The following is an 18508-nucleotide window of genomic DNA, read 5'->3' as shown; positions in this document are numbered from 1 at the left end:
GAGCACACAGTGCCCAGCCATTCTCCAAGACCACAAGTACCTGCAGCTCCACTCCACCTGATGATGGGGCGGACTCAGCACACGTGAAACAGCCAAAATTCAGCCACACACCCACCCACACATCTCCACGCTGGTTTTGGCATCCACACAGGGAAACCCCACAGCCCAGAGCTTTCACTCCCCTATTTACCATGAGCTTCCCTTTATATCACACCAGACATTAAAACCAAACAGGGAAAATCAGCCTGGACAGGGAGTCCACACACCCAGCTGGCTTCTCCCTGTGCCTTTACACACCATCATGTCATTGAGACTCTAAACTTCTTGGGACCAAAGTCAAGAGCCATCTCCTGCTCCAAAGTCAATGCTGTGTCTCGCACTGCCAGGAGCACAAGGCTTTTGCCCACTGCCTCCAAACACCAGAAAGTTGAGTAGTCGTTTTTCTACCCAGTAAATACAAAATTATAATAAAGGAACAATAATAAATATCTGCCTGGCCCCAGATTTATAAGGCAATTCCTGTGTCTTAGGTGACTACTTCTTGGTAGTAGCCTTATTAAAATACCAGAAACTCAGCTAATCTTCTGACTGAGCACACCAAATAGTAACAGTCTCATAAATATTGTATTTTTAATTTTTTTAAAGGCTTTTATCTCAAGGTGGGTTTGCTCGAACGTTCTAGCTTTCATTATGCCACTTAAAAGAAACACCCTTCCCTCCCCAGTTTCACAGAAATACTGCATTCTCAGACACAAAAAATAACTGGAGTCCTTTAAAGCTAATTGTAATTACATAGTTCAGCTAAATAATTAACCAATTCCATGCTGCTGCACAAAGGAAACAAGCAGTACAGCTCCACATAGCTTGAAAATTAAAACATCAGTGGGTTTGGATACTAGTATTCTCAAGTTAGCAAAATATGCCAGCAGTTATAAAAATGTTACACTGCAATAATATTTATAGGTTTCATATACACTTCATGTTTATAGGCTAAAAAACAAGCTTAGCACATTTCATAAGCAAATGGCATTATTTTTATACTTGCTGGTAATTTTTGAGCTATTGGTACATAAAACAATTCCATGATTTCTAGGTCCCCCCTTCCCGTTTAGAAATGATTCTACAAAAATAGTTCATGCACAGCAAGGATTCCAGTACCTTCAACCCAGCATGCTGCTGGGATGAGAAGGGAACATTCAGCTAGCACCAGGGCTGTCAATACATGTCACAGAAATGCAGCAGAGACAAAATCTTACTTACTTTGGAGGCCCAGGGCTGTAGGCAGTTGGCGTAACATCGAACAAGAAAAGCCATTTCTTAGGCTGGGGAAAGAAAGTTTCCTTTCTCAAATAAAAGCCACAGGGGGAAAAAATGAGAAAAATCCCTTCTGCTTTCTCTTTAAAAATCATAAAGCAGCAATGTACATATATGCAACTTCTCAGGCTTGGATTTCACACTGAATTCGATTACAGCTTCCACTAGATCTGAGGAGTTTTCAGTATTGCAGGGAGTTAGCAGCAGCAGCAATTCCTATAAAAATGTTCCAGTTTTAACAAGCACATAAATTCAAATCAAAATGTTTCCTAGCTTCTCAAATACAAATATCCATACGCTTCTCCAGGCAAGAGGCATACACCCAAAAAGTGCTGCTTAAATTGAATTAATTCAGAAATGGATTAGAACTGCAGGTTAAAGCAACAATACATTAAAAAGCAAGGTATGAATTCTTCTAATTTCTTTTTTCTCTTCTAAAATGCTTTTACAAGTGGCTTATCTTCGGGTCCACTTTTCAGAAACTTCATACTAATACTGTAGATGAAATTTTGCAAAGGTTCTTCAGCATCTTAGGCGATCCAGGAATCCCACACCCTGGGATATTAAAGTTTCTTCTTTATACTCATGTCCATCATAAATGCAGAAATTGAATTCGCATCCGTACTGTAGCTCCAGGATATATGCTCTAACAGGTTTGCACTGTGGAATGTATTAAAAGCCTCTGCAATACAAACCCTTTTCTCTTTTGCCCCCCCCCCTCCTTTTTTTTTAATGCCGTTTACAACTCTGCAGTGTCGCTTAGTATTCTAATGCATCAGTCAGATAGCACGACTAATCCACGCCTAGCTTTTCCAATTAAAACATTTCTGTAATGCCAAACAAAACAGGACGTCCATAGCTACAGCAAGGCTGACTGCTGGAGTCCTGATTCCTACTATCTTTGCCTGCTTCTCAGCAGCTCCCTCAGGAGAAGCTCCCATCGATTGGATGCTCCGCAGCAAGATGAAATATCTAATAAGGAGGAAAGAGAGTGGGAGGGGAACGGAGCTAAAAGGATGACATCACCTGTATAGAAAGCCTTTAGAAACTGCATTAGATCAATTGGCTACTGGATCTGCAGATGCAGCCAACAGAGCATCTTTATTGACCTAATATAAACACACATATCAGTACAACTGCTCAGCAAACACCCTGCTTCCACATCAGCTTTTATATCATTTTATATCTATTCAGGGATATGCTGGAACTCTGATTATTCTCCTTTTTCTAATTTTTTTAAATTAATCACATGTATCTACTAACACTTTCAGCAGCCTTTAGGTGGATTATTTTTCATCTCTGCATTTAAAATTTTTAAAAAGTAAAATAAATATCTGCAGCCATTCACATGCACACAGACACATGCATCATCAGCTCACAATAAAAAAATTTTGCTTTTATATATGTGTCACACTAGAGACTCAATATTTTTATCTCATCCTACACAATACAGAGATTTTATCCAGAATGAGAAGTAAATTTCTTATTGAAAAGTGAGATTTATAATTCTCGTAGTTTTAATGATTTTGGTACACTTTTTAAAAGTTTTGGAGGGTGGGGTTTTTTTCCCTGCTCAGTCAAGACCAATTCTGTTTCCAACCCAAATTGCCTTAATTCTGCAGTCGTCAATTTAGTTCTATAATCTCTTTTTGCAACTAAAAACTGATATATTTGAAAGGAGCTTAAAGTCTTGGATGGCAGCCCAGTATGCTGGAGAGATGCTCCAAGGAAGGATCTCTGAGATCCCACACCTTTGAGCCGGGTCTGCCGTGATGCTTTCGGTTCCTAGAAGGCAAATGACTTCTGCTACTGCGCAAGGGAGGAAAGGAGGGAGGAGACAGGCAAGGGGACAGAGGGTGCTGGTTCTGTTAAAGCCATTATTTTGGTCTCTGGGTAATTTACTTCATCTGCAAGAAGGGGCACTCACTGTTACTGTTATCCTCTTTTTGGAAAGAATTTTTGTCGCCACATCAGACTTGAGGGTACTGCTCTGAATCAAAACTAGCCCATGATGGCTGTACCTCCTGTGCACAAATGGAGCTGCCAAGGGGGACCTGCTGGTAGTGAGGGCCAAAATCGCCCTTTTTGTCTTGTCTGCTTGCTTATTTTTGAGTATTGAATCAGGCAGTTTGAGCAATCCACAGAAAGCTACTGTGCCAAGGGACATGTAGAAGGAGATTCTCACATCTCCGAACCCAAGTTGTACCAACAGGGCACCACTCTCCATCTCACACCAATAGCTCCTCAGCAGTTATCCAGGAGCTGACTTCTGCCCAGTATATAGCCCAAATTATCACAGAAACATACACTATCTGGAGTTGAAAGAGACATACAAGGGTCACCAAGTCTAACACTTAGGATGCACCTTAACCAAGAAAGACCTTCCCCTGGTGCCTTCCAAAACAATTGTAAAAGGAAAAAATTGGCATCAATGTCTGAATTTACTTAACCTCTTATCAAACAACAAAAATAATAAATGCAACTAGGGTTCAAAAATATTACTTGGTTTAATTTGTATTTAAACATAAAGGATAATCTGAACTTCAATCCTGGGCTTGCAAAATTTGCAAACACAAAGTCTATTGGATTTTTAAAAGCTGAAAGCATTCTAACTACTTTAGATTTTTACAAAGCACTACACATCTACAGAAATAGCTGTTTCTTTTACTGCTTTTTCAATACTAAACAATAGGCTGGATATGTGAGCTTCATCTTACACACAACTGTATTGCCTCTTTTCTAATAACTCATAAAATTGTATTTAGAAGCATCTTAAACTTCTATAATGCTACAGTGATAAATCCTCAGCAGCAATGAACACCCAAATACTTCCATGTGGTGTTACCTGCATTATGGTTAGCATAATCACAATTTGTATGAAGGAGAAAAGAACCCGTGCAGCTGAAAGAGTCCTCTCCCTGCCTGCCTGCCCCTGATAGCTCTCCGGGCAGATCTCCACCTCCCAGATTCATCCTGCTGCATTGTGCGGCAAACCCGATCCAGCACAGATTTTGGCGCAGATGCCATATTTTACAACTACTGTAAACACCAGCTCAATAATGGGAACGAAATTCTATTTCCTCCTGGTTTTGCCTTTAAGTGCAGATGACATCATCCCTGTGGCTGTGCCGCCAATGAGCACGGCGGCAGCGGGGGTCCCGGGGGGCTGCAGCCCACGCTGCGCAGCCCTGCACGCCCAGCCCCGGCTGGGGGGGAAACCTGACCTACTTCCACACCCCGGCTTTTGGGGCATCCCCCCACTCCGTTCTGCTTTCACTCATTTATTTCTTTATTTTAACACATGCCTCTCTGCAGCCCCAGCTCCCTGCAGTACAGGGCTGTAAGTTTTTTATAAATCATGTGTTTAATGACAAATCTCAAAACTAGAGCAACTATGAGATGAAAAAAAATCTGATACAAAGGCTTGGTAGTGATCACAACTGAAATACTTGAGAAAAGCTGAAGCATTGAGCAGAATCACAAACAGAAAATCACCATTCACATTTTAAGCCAGAATCCAAGTTTAAAGATGATCTTAAAGAAAAAATAGTATACAATCTCTGTAGTAAAGGGAGTCTTTGTTCCTTAACACTGGTTTGTTTCCATGCTGAAATAGCACTCCATAGATTTCTCTGCATCATTCTCTTTATCCTCCCATAATGCTACCTGAATCCTCCAGACTGTTAACCAAATCTGCACGTTCTAATTGTCTAACAAGAGTAAGTCACTGAAAAATGGGATGTTTTTAAAAGGATAGTAAAGCCTTTCATAATTTAAATGCACATTCAGTTAGGCAGGATTAGAGTCTTCCCTTATTTAAGGACACCACAAATGCAAGCCCTGCAGAGGCGGGAAGCACCGGCAGCCGCTGGCAGAAGGTACCCCCACAAGCAGCAGGACTTTTTCCTGATCAATCAGAGGAAGAAAAGCCCATTGTGCAATTCCAGCAGGGAGGACGGTGATGGTGACGGTCTCAAAGCCATCACGGCCCTGGCTGACAAGGCAGGAGCTGCCGGCCGAGGGGCCTGGGGCGTCGAGGTGGGCTTCAGGACTTCTGTCCTTTTGTCCTCAGAGGCAGGCGGCCCTGGCACACTGTCCCTGCTGTGCTCAGACACGAGCAGGCACCTTCACTTGCCCCCCCATTTCCAGGGCAGCAGCTCCAGTCTCATCCTGACTCCAAGCCCATGGTGGGGGCTGGGGAAGGCAGCTGCTGCTCAGAAGGCGATCTGTCATTGCACACACTCAGGCAAAGATGTTTCAGGCTAAAATAATTCATTTTAATAGAGTTTTCCAAGTGGAAATTGCCAAACATAGCAGCATAATGCAGAAATATTTTAGCATTAAGGGCACCTGCATCAAGAGGTTATTTCCATAGATTTGAGTACTTTACATCTTTTTGGACAGACAGGCAATGGGGAGAGCAAGGGTGCAGAAGGCAGAGCCTGCTGCACACCCTGCCATGCTAGCACAGCTCGCTGGATTCGGTGTCACTGCCATGCTGTTCTCCCCACCTCTGAACTTCAACACCAAAACCAACTCATTGTATTGTCGTGGCATGGCCAGCCCCTCACTAGGGCTTCTCAGGAAAAAAGGAAAGAACATACAACCTCCACCCTGTTCCTGACTCTTTAGGAAGGGGAGGCAGGGAAAGCAGCACCACAAGCTCCTGTTCCCCTTCAGGGCGACATTCCGTGGTGCCATTGCATCCTTACATGTGTCGCTTTCCACGGTAGCACTCACTAAAAGGCTGTAGAAAAATCCTACCCCAAGATCTGTAGGACTCATAAGTAGTATGAAAACATGATCCATCCTAAGGGAAGGAGCGAGGGAGAGCAGGGGGAGAGCGGGAGGGGGAGGGCAGAGACTGTCATCATTCCTTAAGTGATGTAAGCTTCTAAATATAGCACCAGCAACACAGGAGGAACAATAAAAAGGCACCATGGATTGAATTTCTCCACTGCTTTCACACTACCCCGACTCTTTTTTCAGCTGCTGTGTTAAGCAGGGAAAGGTTATCCTCTATTTAAAATGATTCAGATTTATATGGTTTATAATATGTTTATAAATTACAGCCCTCTCCTGCAGCTCTGTCTCGCTTACACACTCTGCAGAGCCGGGCAGAGCATGATCCGCATCACAAACAGGGATGACGGCACTGGTGGGGAAGGGGGAAGCCCCCTTTGCTATGGACTCACACAAATAAAGTTCCTTTCAACGGTTTGAACTGAGATGATTCATACCACGCTCCTCCCTTCCTTCCTGGCATCTCATTTTGGCAAGGGGTGGGGAAGCCTGGGAAGGTCTGCAACCCAAAGATCCCTGTGGTGAAAAGGTGTGGATCCCAACCCCAAAAAGGTGAGTCTGGGGGACTGAATCCCCTCAGAGACACAGAAAGGACAAAATAGCTAATATCCCACAGCAAAATTTCCCAAACACATTTAGGATTTGGCTCACTAAACATAACCTCAATCTAATCTCATATCTAGATTCTTTGGAGACAACACCTCCCAAACCTAACATGGACCTGGCTGTGATTTCTTCAGCTGACAGTGGGAAGCTAGGTGGAGTCTCCCATTTGCAAAGCCCATAAAGGTGCATATATGTTTTTCTCATTCTGCAAAAGTTGATACAAAAACCCATACAAAATACCACTTTTTCTTCCCTCAGTTATTCAAAACAGCATCTCAGATTAAACCAAGTAGATTAAGGCTATTTAAAACATAAGGTACTACCATATCTTTCACAAGAAAAAGGCTTCTGATTAAACGACCTTGAGAATAATGCATTAAGTCTACAGATGAGGTTAAAAAAAATCATGAAAATGCCACTTCCAGTATTTCTTTTGTCTTTTTGCTTGAGGCTTAACACTAAACTGGAAGCCTGCAAGTAGGAAAAGGGGGGGGGTTTGACTCCTACCACAATTTCTGTCCTAAGCAAGGGTAGTTTAGAACAGTCCACTCCCATTTATTAGTGGTCCATGCATTCAGTTTGAAGAGTGGAGGAGTCCCACCCTGACAGGCCTGCCTGTGCTCAGGCACAAATTCACGCAAACAGCTCGGCCGGCCCCGGACCCAGGCTGGGACCAGCCGGGCTCAGCGCTATCTGAGTTCTGTAACAGAGTGAACAGGGAATAATGGGGAGGGTACCGGGCACTCAGGGTCTGCAGATCCCAAGATCTCGATCCCCAGACCAGCCATGGTGGGGAAACCCAGCACAGACCCTACAGCAGCTCTGCAAATCTTCTATCATCAGATGGAGCACCGCAGTACAGCAATTTATAAACTTTTTCATTTTCTAGTAAAATCCAGCCTTTATCGCCTTTAAAAATGCAAAAATGAGTATGCTCAGAGATAGTTTTCCCCAGCATTTGGGGTCCTCCCTCGACTGAGGGCAAAACAGCAGGAAAACCCCAGCTATTGTCACCCAATCTGAGAAAATGATCTAACAGATAAAGCAAGGGGTAAGCCAGAAGCCCTACCTGCACTCCAAGCTGACAAACCACAACTGCTAACCAAACTTTAAAGGAAACAAAATCAAAATCATAAAGACAATAGACAATTGTGGCTATTTTACCTTCAACTAGAAACTTCATCATAAGAACTTCATCACATAAGAACAAAACCCATTAATACTCAGCAACAAAAAGCAAGTCTGACTTGCAAGAACAAGGTTAGGAACAATGACAAGATATAGTGATGGTCCCATTTAGTCTAGTATTTTATCTGTCAGACATATCACTATTAAGAAAGATGCCACATACCAAATATAAAACTACAAATGCTGCTAAATGTCATTAGATAGTAATCAGTTCTATGCCAAAACCAAAGATACTTATGTCACTATTCTCTCATACATGCAGTGGTTTTCATGCCAAGTTTTTCCAAGGAAAACAGAGCATCCAAATGCTTAGAATTATGCACTGACATTTCCTGATGGTGACTTTTATTGAATATTGCTCAAGATATTCTCTATCTCTAAACTGGTCCATGAGGCTTACAAAGAACACGACTGAGTTGATGTGAATTTCCATATTCTAAATTAGAAATCCATTTTACCTTGAACACAAAGTTGAAGACAACACCGTCACAGCCCTTCAAAGAAATCCTTCAGTGCTATGTGACATTCAACCCAACAACTCCAAAGTACAACTTTACAAGGCTAACATACAAAATAACCCTTCACAGGACTACTTCTCTCTAAGGCAGGAGAAAGCTAAACCTATGTGAAAGGTTGAGTTGGCTACAAGTGAGACTACAACCAGGCTGTTACATTTGAGTAGAGCATATTGGACAGAAGCAGCCCAGATGGAAGACACAAGATAAAAAACAGATCCATGGATGCTCCCTTCTCCCTGCACACAGGGAGACCAGCTTGCTGGCTACTACCCTGTCAGATTTCCCTACAAGAAGCCACACAATATGTCATTTCAAGAGATTGAAACAATAATGTTAAAAAGGATCAGAAAAGGAACTGCAAGCTCATACACAAAAGATTTTTAAGTTTCCAAAAGAAACAAAACATCTCTCTGGTGCAGAGCATCTTTTAACATCAACCCCCAAGTGACACAACGCAGTTATGAGCAGTGGGCACAACCCTCACACATCATTCTCCATCGAGTTTGCATAAGAGCTTGCTTATAAAGAATTAATGACTTTGGAACTGCCACCCAAACCCTTAGGGTCCATCAAAACAGAGATTAACTCCCTGAACATGCTACATAAAATATTTTCTCAGGCATTTTCCAAGGAACTGAGTTAATTTCTACGATGGTGTAAATCCATCTATGTGGTACAAGGAGAAAGAAACAAGTAACTGGTTATTGTGTGGAGAGCTGTCTTAGGTTGCAATGCAAGATGTAACCAAAAGTATGTATTCTATTACCATCTGTTGAATCTGTTCTTTATGTCTTCCATGACCCATCCTCCCTCTGGGAAGTTGTCTTCTGTCAATGGGCCACTGAGTGTCACTGCATGGCTGATAAAATGACATCATCCCACTAGGAGATGCTTCACCCAGGGGGAGGAGCCAAGCATTCCTACCTGGATAAAATCAGAGATACAGAACACCACAGGCAGCTTGTTCCCACTGGATTCCCAGATGAAGACCAGACCCATCTACTGGGTCCTTCAGAGGACCTTCAGAGGAAAACTACACCCTTCTATAGCACCACTGCTCCAACAGAACCACACCTGTCACTCCAGGAGGCCCATTCAATGTGGCTGCTACCAACACCCTGACCCACAGGGTGTCAGGCTGTATTCTGATTCCGTCAGTGTTTTTGTATTACTCCATTTTATTTTAATTTTCCTATTAAATTGTAGTTCTGTAGTTGGGATCTCCCACTGGTTTGCTTTCAAACCAGCACTGTGACTGAATTTTTCAGTGACTCAATTTTTACTTCTTGTAGTGGCAATTTGCAAAATATTTACAAGTTTTGAAAGGTTTTTCTGCCACAATTGTACATCCCTCCTACAGCACTCTCACAATCAGCTGAGGTCAAGGTTTGAGCAACTCTCCAGATTGATGCAGTCAAGAGAGCAGGATGGTTTCCCTGCAAAGGACTGTGCTCTGGATCTGCTTCCAAACAGTTGCAAGCTTTCTGGTGAAAGTGCTCACCAGGTAAAAAGACTGACAGACTGCAAGTAGGAAATTAGGGTAAAAATATCTACAAGTTTTTCTTGAATTACCACAAACAAGTGCAGCTCTGCTTCTCTGCTGAGCAAAGTTGGGGGGGGGGGCAACACACAAACCTGCTGTGGGTTCAGGGGGCCCATCATCAACCCAGTACGGAGGGAGGGAGGGAGCAGATGTGCAGCTGACTGCTAAATTTACTCGAGATGGAAAAAGGTTCAAAAACAAGTCTTTGAGTCAAGAATCGTATGGAACAGGTTGTGAGGGATCTTAAAGCTCACCTCCTTCCAACCCTTCTGCCACAGGCAGGGACACTTTCCACTAGACCAGGTTGCTCCAAGCCTTGTTCAACCTGGCCTTGAAGAGCAGAGAAGATGGGTTCTATTACCAACCTCAGAGTGTAGCCCTCCCTAGCAGCAGAAAGATGCCACATTCCAACACTGTGGCATCACCCCCCACCACAGGCTCCAGGGCTATGAGAAGGGCTGTAAACTACTGCCAGCAGCCAGATTTCAGTAAGTACAGGTGCTTGCTTAAAATAAACCCTCCCGAGTTTCAGTCTGATGTAGTTTCATTTGTGCCTCACTCTTAACTGCTGTTGCACAGCTGCACATGTCACCTCCAAACTGAGGTGATTCCTGTAAATCAGTTTACATATAAAGTCCATAAAATCTTTAGGGAAACTCCTGAATATAAGGTCTGAAAAACAACCACCTTCATTATGGATAAACTGGGGATGACATGTTGCATTACATTGTTAGTTTTATAAAAAAATTAATTGGAAAAACACAGATTTTAACCAAAGGACAGTATTTTCATCAAGTATTTTCGTACTTTCTCTGAGCCTATTCAAGTCATTACTCACTTGAAACTCCAAGTGCTCATTAATTGGATTGGGAAACACCAGTGGTCTGTGGAAATTCCTAGGAAGATTTTTAATGCACAGCACACTTTGAGGATTGGTGTTTTGCTAATGACCACCATAACCAGCGGCAGACTTTCAAGGAGCCCTTGAAAGTAACACTGCTGACAAAATGAGCAGACAAAATCAATATGTAAAATGAAGTATGAGAGAACATGCATTTAGCAATTTTCCCCTTGCTTACAAAAGCAGAGGGAAGGGCCCGAGGACACCTCGGCAGACCAGGGCGAGTTCAAGATGCCGAGCAGAGGTTCCATGCTGGATGCCAGTGGGACCCTGCCAGAGGCTGTTTCCAGCTCCACCAGTGAAGCAGTAAAATCATACAATCACAGTATCATTAAGGCTGGAGAACATCTCCAGGATGAGGAAGTTCAACCATCAATCCAGCACCACCAGCATGTTCACCACTATACCACGCCCTCACTGCCATACCAACAGATTTTTTTAACACTTCCAGAGATGGTGATTCCACCACTGCCTTGGGCAGCCTGTTTCAATGCTTTACAACCCTTTCTATGAAGAGATTTTTCCTATTAGCCAACCTAAACACATTCCCTGTCTCAACCTGCCACTGTTTTCACTCATCCCATCACTTGTTACCTGGGAGAACTGATCAACCCTCATGTGTTCCAGCCTCCTGTCAGGGAGTTAGTTGTAGAGGGTGGTAAAGTCCTTTCTGAGCCTCCTTTGCTCCAGGCTGAGCCCTGCCAGCTCCCTCAGCCGCTGCTCATCAAGACTCATGCTGCAGACCCTTCCCCAGGTGTCTGGCCTGGGAAGCAGACACCTCTACACCATTTGTTAACAGAGCTGCTTAACCACTACCTGAGTCACAGCCTCTTCCCCCGCCCCCAAAGCCCAGCCTAACAGTATTTTTCCTTTGCAGAAAGCAGGGGGCTCCATCCATGTACATCTCCTCTCCTCAACAGACAGCGCCAGATCCACACCCACGTGTCCTTTGTGCACAGCCCACAACAAACCAAACCCGCAGGGGCCCACACAGGAAGTGAACACACTGCAGATGCTGCTTCTGCTGATCTCAGAAGTGAGAAACGCATCAAATCGTAGGAGTTTAGAAGAGCTGCAAACAGGGACAGCATACAGAGACTTTCCCAGGGTGCTGTCCAGCACAGGATGCCTGGCTAACAAAGGCACATGCTCTGAACCTGAGCACATGCCTGCTCCTGAGCACCTGAGAGCTGGGATCCCACCTAGGCCATGCAAAATTAAAGATTGAGACTAGAGAAAAAACAGCATCAGGAAGAAGCAACCTGCATTATCTCTCTGTATCACACAACACCTCTAGAGAGATAATGACAACATTAATTTCTGTATCCTTTAAGTCCACTGCAAGACCCATGGATTTCAGCAAGACCTGAATTTTCTTTTCATTCACAGAATGGTTTGCGTTGGAAGGGACCTTAGAAAATAACCAATCCCAAGGCCCCTGCCATGGGCAGGGACACCTTCCATTATCCCAGGTTGCTCCAAGCCCCATCAAACAAGGCCTTGAACACTTCCAGGGATGGGGCAGACACAGCTTCTCTGGGCAACCTGTGCCAGGGCCTCACCAACCTTAGAGTAAAGAATTTCTTCCTATTACCAATCTAAACCGAGTCTTTCTGTCAGCCAGAAGCCATCCTCCCTTGTCCTATCACCCCAAGCCCTTGTCCAAAGTTCCTCTCCAGCTCTCTTGGGATCCCCTTTAGGCAGTGAAAGGTGCTCTATGGTCTCCCCAGAGCCTTCTCTTTTCCAGGCTGAATAGCCCCAACTCTCTCAGCCTGACATTAGTTAGTAAAGTTAAAATTCTGTCAAGTATTTTTTAAAAGAGTCAATAAGAGGAAGTGTGGACACAAACACAATAAAAAGCAATGAGCCGCAAAGAGAATCTTCCTCCAGCTCAAGAACTAGTCATTTCAGCCACTCACAAGATCAGCCACAGCCTCATCACAATTAACTGATATTCCAAATAAACAGAAGCCAAGAATACTGTGTCCAGGTTTAACAACAGGCAGCTGGAGACATGTTCTAAGTCAGTCTTACTTGATTTATATCAATAAAAGATACCATATCAGCAAATTTACCTGGTAGTTAAAAGTAGATTATAAAAGAGCCAGTGTTTTATAGCATTTAAAAAGAAAAGGATTGGTGATGGTAAAGCACCTAATGGGTTTGATCCAATATATTGAAATGTGACTTAATTCCCTCCAATTATGAGATCTCCCATTTTACCTCCAGCCTCTGACAGGATTACATTAAGTAATGATCAAAGAACAAGAAACTTGCCACTCAAGCAGTCTGCAGCGACAGACTTCTCTGAAGATAAATGCCTCTACAAGGCTCCAGGACAAATTTTACTTAATGCAAATATTAAGATACTGTCCATAAAATGCAGTATTACAATAAATCTTTTAAATGTCATCATCCTCTTACAGTAGTTTAAAAAAATTGCATCTCTGAGGAAGTGGATTACTACTTAAGTTTGGTACTAATTTCTTTATTCTGCTCTACAGCTGAAAAATTCAGTATGCTGTCACAACTCCACAGAAATAGGCATTGGATCATATATGCACTATTTTTAGAGCTACAAATATTCTTTATTTGAAAAAAATATCACGGAGACTTCTCAAAAATGTATGTGGCTAATAAATGCATAATCACAGAATGGCTTGGGTTAGAAGGGATTTTAAGGATCATCTTGTTCCAACCCTCCAAGGCAGGGACATCTTCCACTAGACCAGGCTGCTCCAAGCCCCATCTAACCTGGCCTTGAACACTTCCAGGGATGGGGAGTCCACAGCCTCAAATTACTGACAATAAACATAAATTAGAAAAATTTTACTGAAATGAAAAAATATTTGAGTTTACAGGTTTGAGTCACATAGAAATTTGTACTGGATTATTAAACCCTGTTTGGAATTGAGCACTGTCAGAAATATAAATGCAAAACTTACTATCTCAGGTTTTATTTTTTAACTGTGATGATAAATAACTGAACTATTTACTTTCCTATTACTTGATCCAAGATCAAAACAGCAATTTATTTTTAAAAAGCACCAGAACTATAATTATTTTTTTTTAAAGCATTACCATTAAGAAGTCACTTGCAGTTATTCTGGCTGCAGTTTTGCAAGTTCCTACTGCATGAGCACAGAAGTTTGGGATACAGTTTAACAGAGATGATCACAATTACCTCTTTCTTTTGTACTTAAAAAACATGGTGGTATTATTACTTTCTTCTTTTGTAATCATAAAACATGGTTGCATTATTGATTGGGTTGAGAAGCAGACTAAGAATAGAAATGACTCACTCGTCTCCATTGTGACACTGCCCTGCTGCAATGACCCCAGCTCCTGGCTGGATGCTTATCACCACCAAGACATGCAATCATGCTAACAAATCAGATCTGAAGCAAGAGCTGGCATAATTAACACCAATGGCACATTTCTTCCTAATCCACTCATTCTTAGCAAGAGCTTTTGCCAAATGTGTCCAGCCTCACTTTCTCCCCCTCAGTCAGGACGTTACTGTGGGGGTGATGTGCAAGATGCAGAATTAGTAAGTGACAAAAATGGAAAAGGCCAGAAATGCCCAGGGATGAAGAGATCTGATGTAATTATGGGATGCTCAGTCCTACCCCAGGCAGACTGACAGCCACACATTCTCGGGCTGCCGCCGTGGCCACGGCCTCACACGTGACCCACGGCGACAGAGCCACGTCCTCCAGCCCTTCACAGGCAGCAGGGCTATTGTGTACTCTGAAAAAACATTGGTAAATGTTTTGCCAAATACACAATTGCCTTTGGGATCTGGCTGGCCTGCTGTTCTGTAGAAGGGAAAATCCCCAGTGCCAGCAGAACATCAACACAGCTTGGGTGCACTCTGGATCTGGAGGAGAGCCCAGCCTGCTCACCAACGCACCAGAGCAGTGCTGGCATCCCCTGCACAGGGGCTGCAAGAGCAAAGGCACACACTGGGCACTTTGAAGACAGAGACAGAAACAAGCCTGTTCACTCTGAGAAAAAAGAAAGAGCACTGCCAGCCTCTGTTCACCGCGTTTACCTGGGCAGAAAACAAGCAACTACAAATAGTTAATTCTGCAGACAACCAATGCTCTTGTGAAATAACACTGTTCTACCAACCGCAAAAAAGGAATCTAAATGGTAAACACCTTCACCAAAGAAACCAACCAGATGATCCATTTTTAACATTAGCTCATTCGAGGGAAGGCAGGGAGGGAAGAAATTTAAGATACCCACAATAATTTGAATGCCAACGATCCTGAATGTCAACTATCCACTTAAATCAAGAACTAGAACTCTTTTACTTAATTAAGAGGCATAAGAGAAAAGAAGAGCTTCAAGGATAGTAACAATAATTTAAAATATTATTTAAAGTATCTGCATATAAATCTTGGTTTTGTGTCCAATCAGGTATTTTTACAGAACAAGTTCCAGCACTAACAAGAAGTACTCCACATGAGAAGTAGATTTTAGCTCATGTCACAACCCAATAGGTAATGTTCTACAAAACATGGATCAACCTTCATCATAAATATAATCACAGTATGTTTAATGTGCAGAGATTTACATTCTAAGGAGTTAATGGAGATTGCACAGATAATTCCCCTTAAAAGCAAACCAAAGAAACCTAATATTTAAGGAAAAATTCCTAGCTAGGTTAAAAAAATACTGAATTTCAGTACCTAAAGGATCTGAGTTTTCTTTAGAAAGCAGAAAACTACTTGCTTATCAGGGATTAGGCATGTGAAAACTTAAATGGTGTCATACTGAGTATTCCAGTATCAACCACAGGAGATGGACTAGAGTCCATGTGGAGGCTGGAAAGCTCCAAGCCCTCCCCAGGCACACAGGACTCACAAAAGCTCCATGAGGCTGCACTCAGCATCTGTCACAGAGCACTCAGCAACGGGCTGGAGAGTGAAATACAACTCTGTGCTCATTCATTAGCATTATGCCAGACAGGAAATCTGCTGGAGAGTTTGTAAACACTTTGCCCACTCCGGCAGAAACCTTATTGCAAGTTCCTGTACAATGGAAGTTTGACTTACCCTTCTCCTTATCCTGATCCCCTGCCTATAGCAGAGGGGTGGAATTAGATGATCTTTAAGGCCCCATCCAACTCAAACCATTCTATGATCCTACCCTTCTCTCATGGGCTACATAAAGGGCGACACCATGAAATCTGTTTTTCAAGATCACTGGGAACCAATGTATGAGCACATTCATATAGGCATGGAACTAACCATACCTAAAATAAATGTATTACTTTACTAGTTTATAATGGAATATGAAAAAATATAGGCACCAAACTTCTCCTTACTTGTCACACAGGCAGCTTGTTACCATGTTTTGATTCCTTAGTCATCTGTTGAGTTACGAATTATTTTTTGCTACCTTAAGAACTCAGAGTATGACACTTTCCAATTAGAAGCTTACAGTCTACAAAGCAAGGATTGGTATTTCAATTCAGACTGCTGAAAACCCAAAATCCTGGAGATTTGGAACCAGAGAGGTGGTTGTTTAGTCCTTGCCACTTAGGACTCACTCATCTAGGAAAACAGTGTTACAGGACTCTTCTTATATATTCCTAATTAACAGACATAAAAACAGATTTGAGAATGTGTTAAGAAGTTTATACCATTTTCCATCAAACACCTCATACATATATATATATTTTTTTAATATATATGTTTGTGTGTGTATATATATTTTTTTTTCCCCACAAATCTGAGGAAGCCACCAGGTTTGCAGCAAGCAACTACAGGCACAGGTGCCCTGTATTGTTTGGTAACAATGAAATAAATCAACACAAAGAAAAACAGACCAACTTGAAGAATCATCTTAATGAGGACATGATCTGTTGACTAACCACAGTCCTGTGAGTGTATCACACTGACTCCTTGCAGCAATAACTGACAGCCCCTGAAATCATTCAGGAAGCCGTGAAACTTGGTCTTTCCCAGAACAAAGATGCCAAGTCCCTTCTCACGCACCCCTCCAGGCAAGCTGCATAGGTAGCACCAGCATCAGCTGTTCCTGGGATTCTCCTACTCTTAGCAATGAAACTTGAGAATTATTAGCTGTGTGCTTATTCACTGTCACAAACACCAAAGAGACAGAGATAGGTTCTGTCTTACACAGATTGGAATTTAATTCCTAATAAAACTTTATGCACACCCGCCCAGAGTGTGAGGGTCCAACATCTCATTTCTTCAATAACTAATTCAATGTCTTACTAATGATAAAATCCAACATATGTGACAGTTCTAGAAATGAGATGGCAGAGGATGTTAAACTTCAAGCAGCATATTCTCTTCCTGTCACAGACACAGTAATGCTGTGCAAGGCCTAAAATTACCACCTGCGACCCAACTGCTACCAACATACAGAAAAAACATCAGTTTATATAAGTTATAAGCTCATATCTGACTGTACACCTCAGATATTTTGAAGCATATCAACTGAGAATCTACCTCTGTTGGGGAAATGAAAAGGATAAATTGGTTTTTTGTCTTCTAAGCATGAATGCTATTCCAGGCTTGTACTTCAACATTAGTACTGGTTTTAAACTTTGATTTTCAAAGCAGATCAAATTATCTAGAACAATTATTTTCAATCAGATTATTTGTCTAGATCACATATATCCTGTTACCAAGCAGGAAGTTTGAAAATAATGGTGAATAAAAACCTTCACATACACCTTGCAGCCCTGAAACCACAGAGGTACATGCCTCCACACAGTGCAGAGTTTAAAGTCTCTGCTGCTCTTTAAGACTAGATCAGTTGTTACTCTTTTTGATGTTTGAACTACCACTACACTATTTTTAAGCAAGTAACCACAACCAAGTACAAGAGCATTAATGCTGTATTGATCTGCATTTGCAATTAACACAGCTCAAAGGCACCGTTCAAATATATTAAGGAAAAAAAAGAAGCCCATCAATTTCTACATCTTACCAAAAGAACACAGGTAAACCAACAAAAAATGAAGAAAGACCATTTCTTGTCCAGTGAGCGTGTTAAGATTTATTTATAGTGCTCAGCTGAAGATCCCTAAACCAAAAAAAACCCATCTTTTCAAATTACTACCTTCACTTCCACCTATGGCATTCCAGTCCAAACCACTTCACTGCCCCTCAACACTAAAGAAGTGTTCCCAAAAACAGCAAGCATGGACTATTTCACTTCACCAGTTTTGTCACCAAAAGAGAATTCCAGCCAGCCACGCAGAGACCACGATGCCGAGGAGAGAGATGGGCCAGGGCAGGGCAGACTCACCGACATGTAGCTGCTGGAATCCACGTTGTCCGTGATGGTCTGACGCTCACCCCTCTGGTTGATCTTCCTGTACCTCCGACGGGACTGCCGGAGCGGCACTTCTCTTTGCAAGATGTTTTCCTCATTGTCTTTGGAGTTCTCCACCTGAAACACACGTTCGGGCTCCTGGTTAAACATCCAGTTCTTCCATAGCACTGAGAGCCGACAGAGCCGTATGAAGCTCATGGGGAAGGAACAAACATAAGTTCAGGGCAGCTAAACTTTGCTGGAGTAAACGACCGTGGTTGTTTCAGAGAACCACTGCTGCAGATCTCAGAAGTGCCTTATTACAATGAGCTGAGG

At 42.5% G+C, this 18508-nt stretch overlaps 1 protein-coding gene across 21 annotated transcripts in view; it reads right to left on the bottom strand.

Annotated features, from left to right (window-relative positions):
* Positions 1 to 18508, bottom strand: part of RAPGEF6 (Rap guanine nucleotide exchange factor 6) — a 123556-nt gene that overhangs the window by 57037 nt on the left and 48011 nt on the right. For 19 of the 21 annotated variants that reach the window (XR_011004300.1, XR_011004301.1, XM_068205708.1 and 16 more), the window contains one exon: positions 18167 to 18310. Coding sequence is in view for 19 of the 21 variants with exons in the window: in XM_068205708.1 (XP_068061809.1) it covers positions 18167 to 18310 (144 nt within the window). In the remaining 2 variants the exon portion in view is untranslated. Of the gene's footprint in view, positions 1 to 1260; positions 2269 to 18166; positions 18311 to 18508 lie in introns of those variants that run through there. The other 2 variants (XM_068205716.1, XM_068205714.1) reach the window with 1 other exon arrangement.

The sequence above is a fragment of the Anomalospiza imberbis genome, chromosome 15 (genome assembly GCF_031753505.1).
Source record: "Anomalospiza imberbis isolate Cuckoo-Finch-1a 21T00152 chromosome 15, ASM3175350v1, whole genome shotgun sequence".
Taxonomy (NCBI): domain Eukaryota; kingdom Metazoa; phylum Chordata; class Aves; order Passeriformes; family Viduidae; genus Anomalospiza; species Anomalospiza imberbis.
The sequence above is the reverse complement of the archived record's forward strand: the minus strand, read 5'-3'. Positions and strand labels throughout refer to the sequence as shown.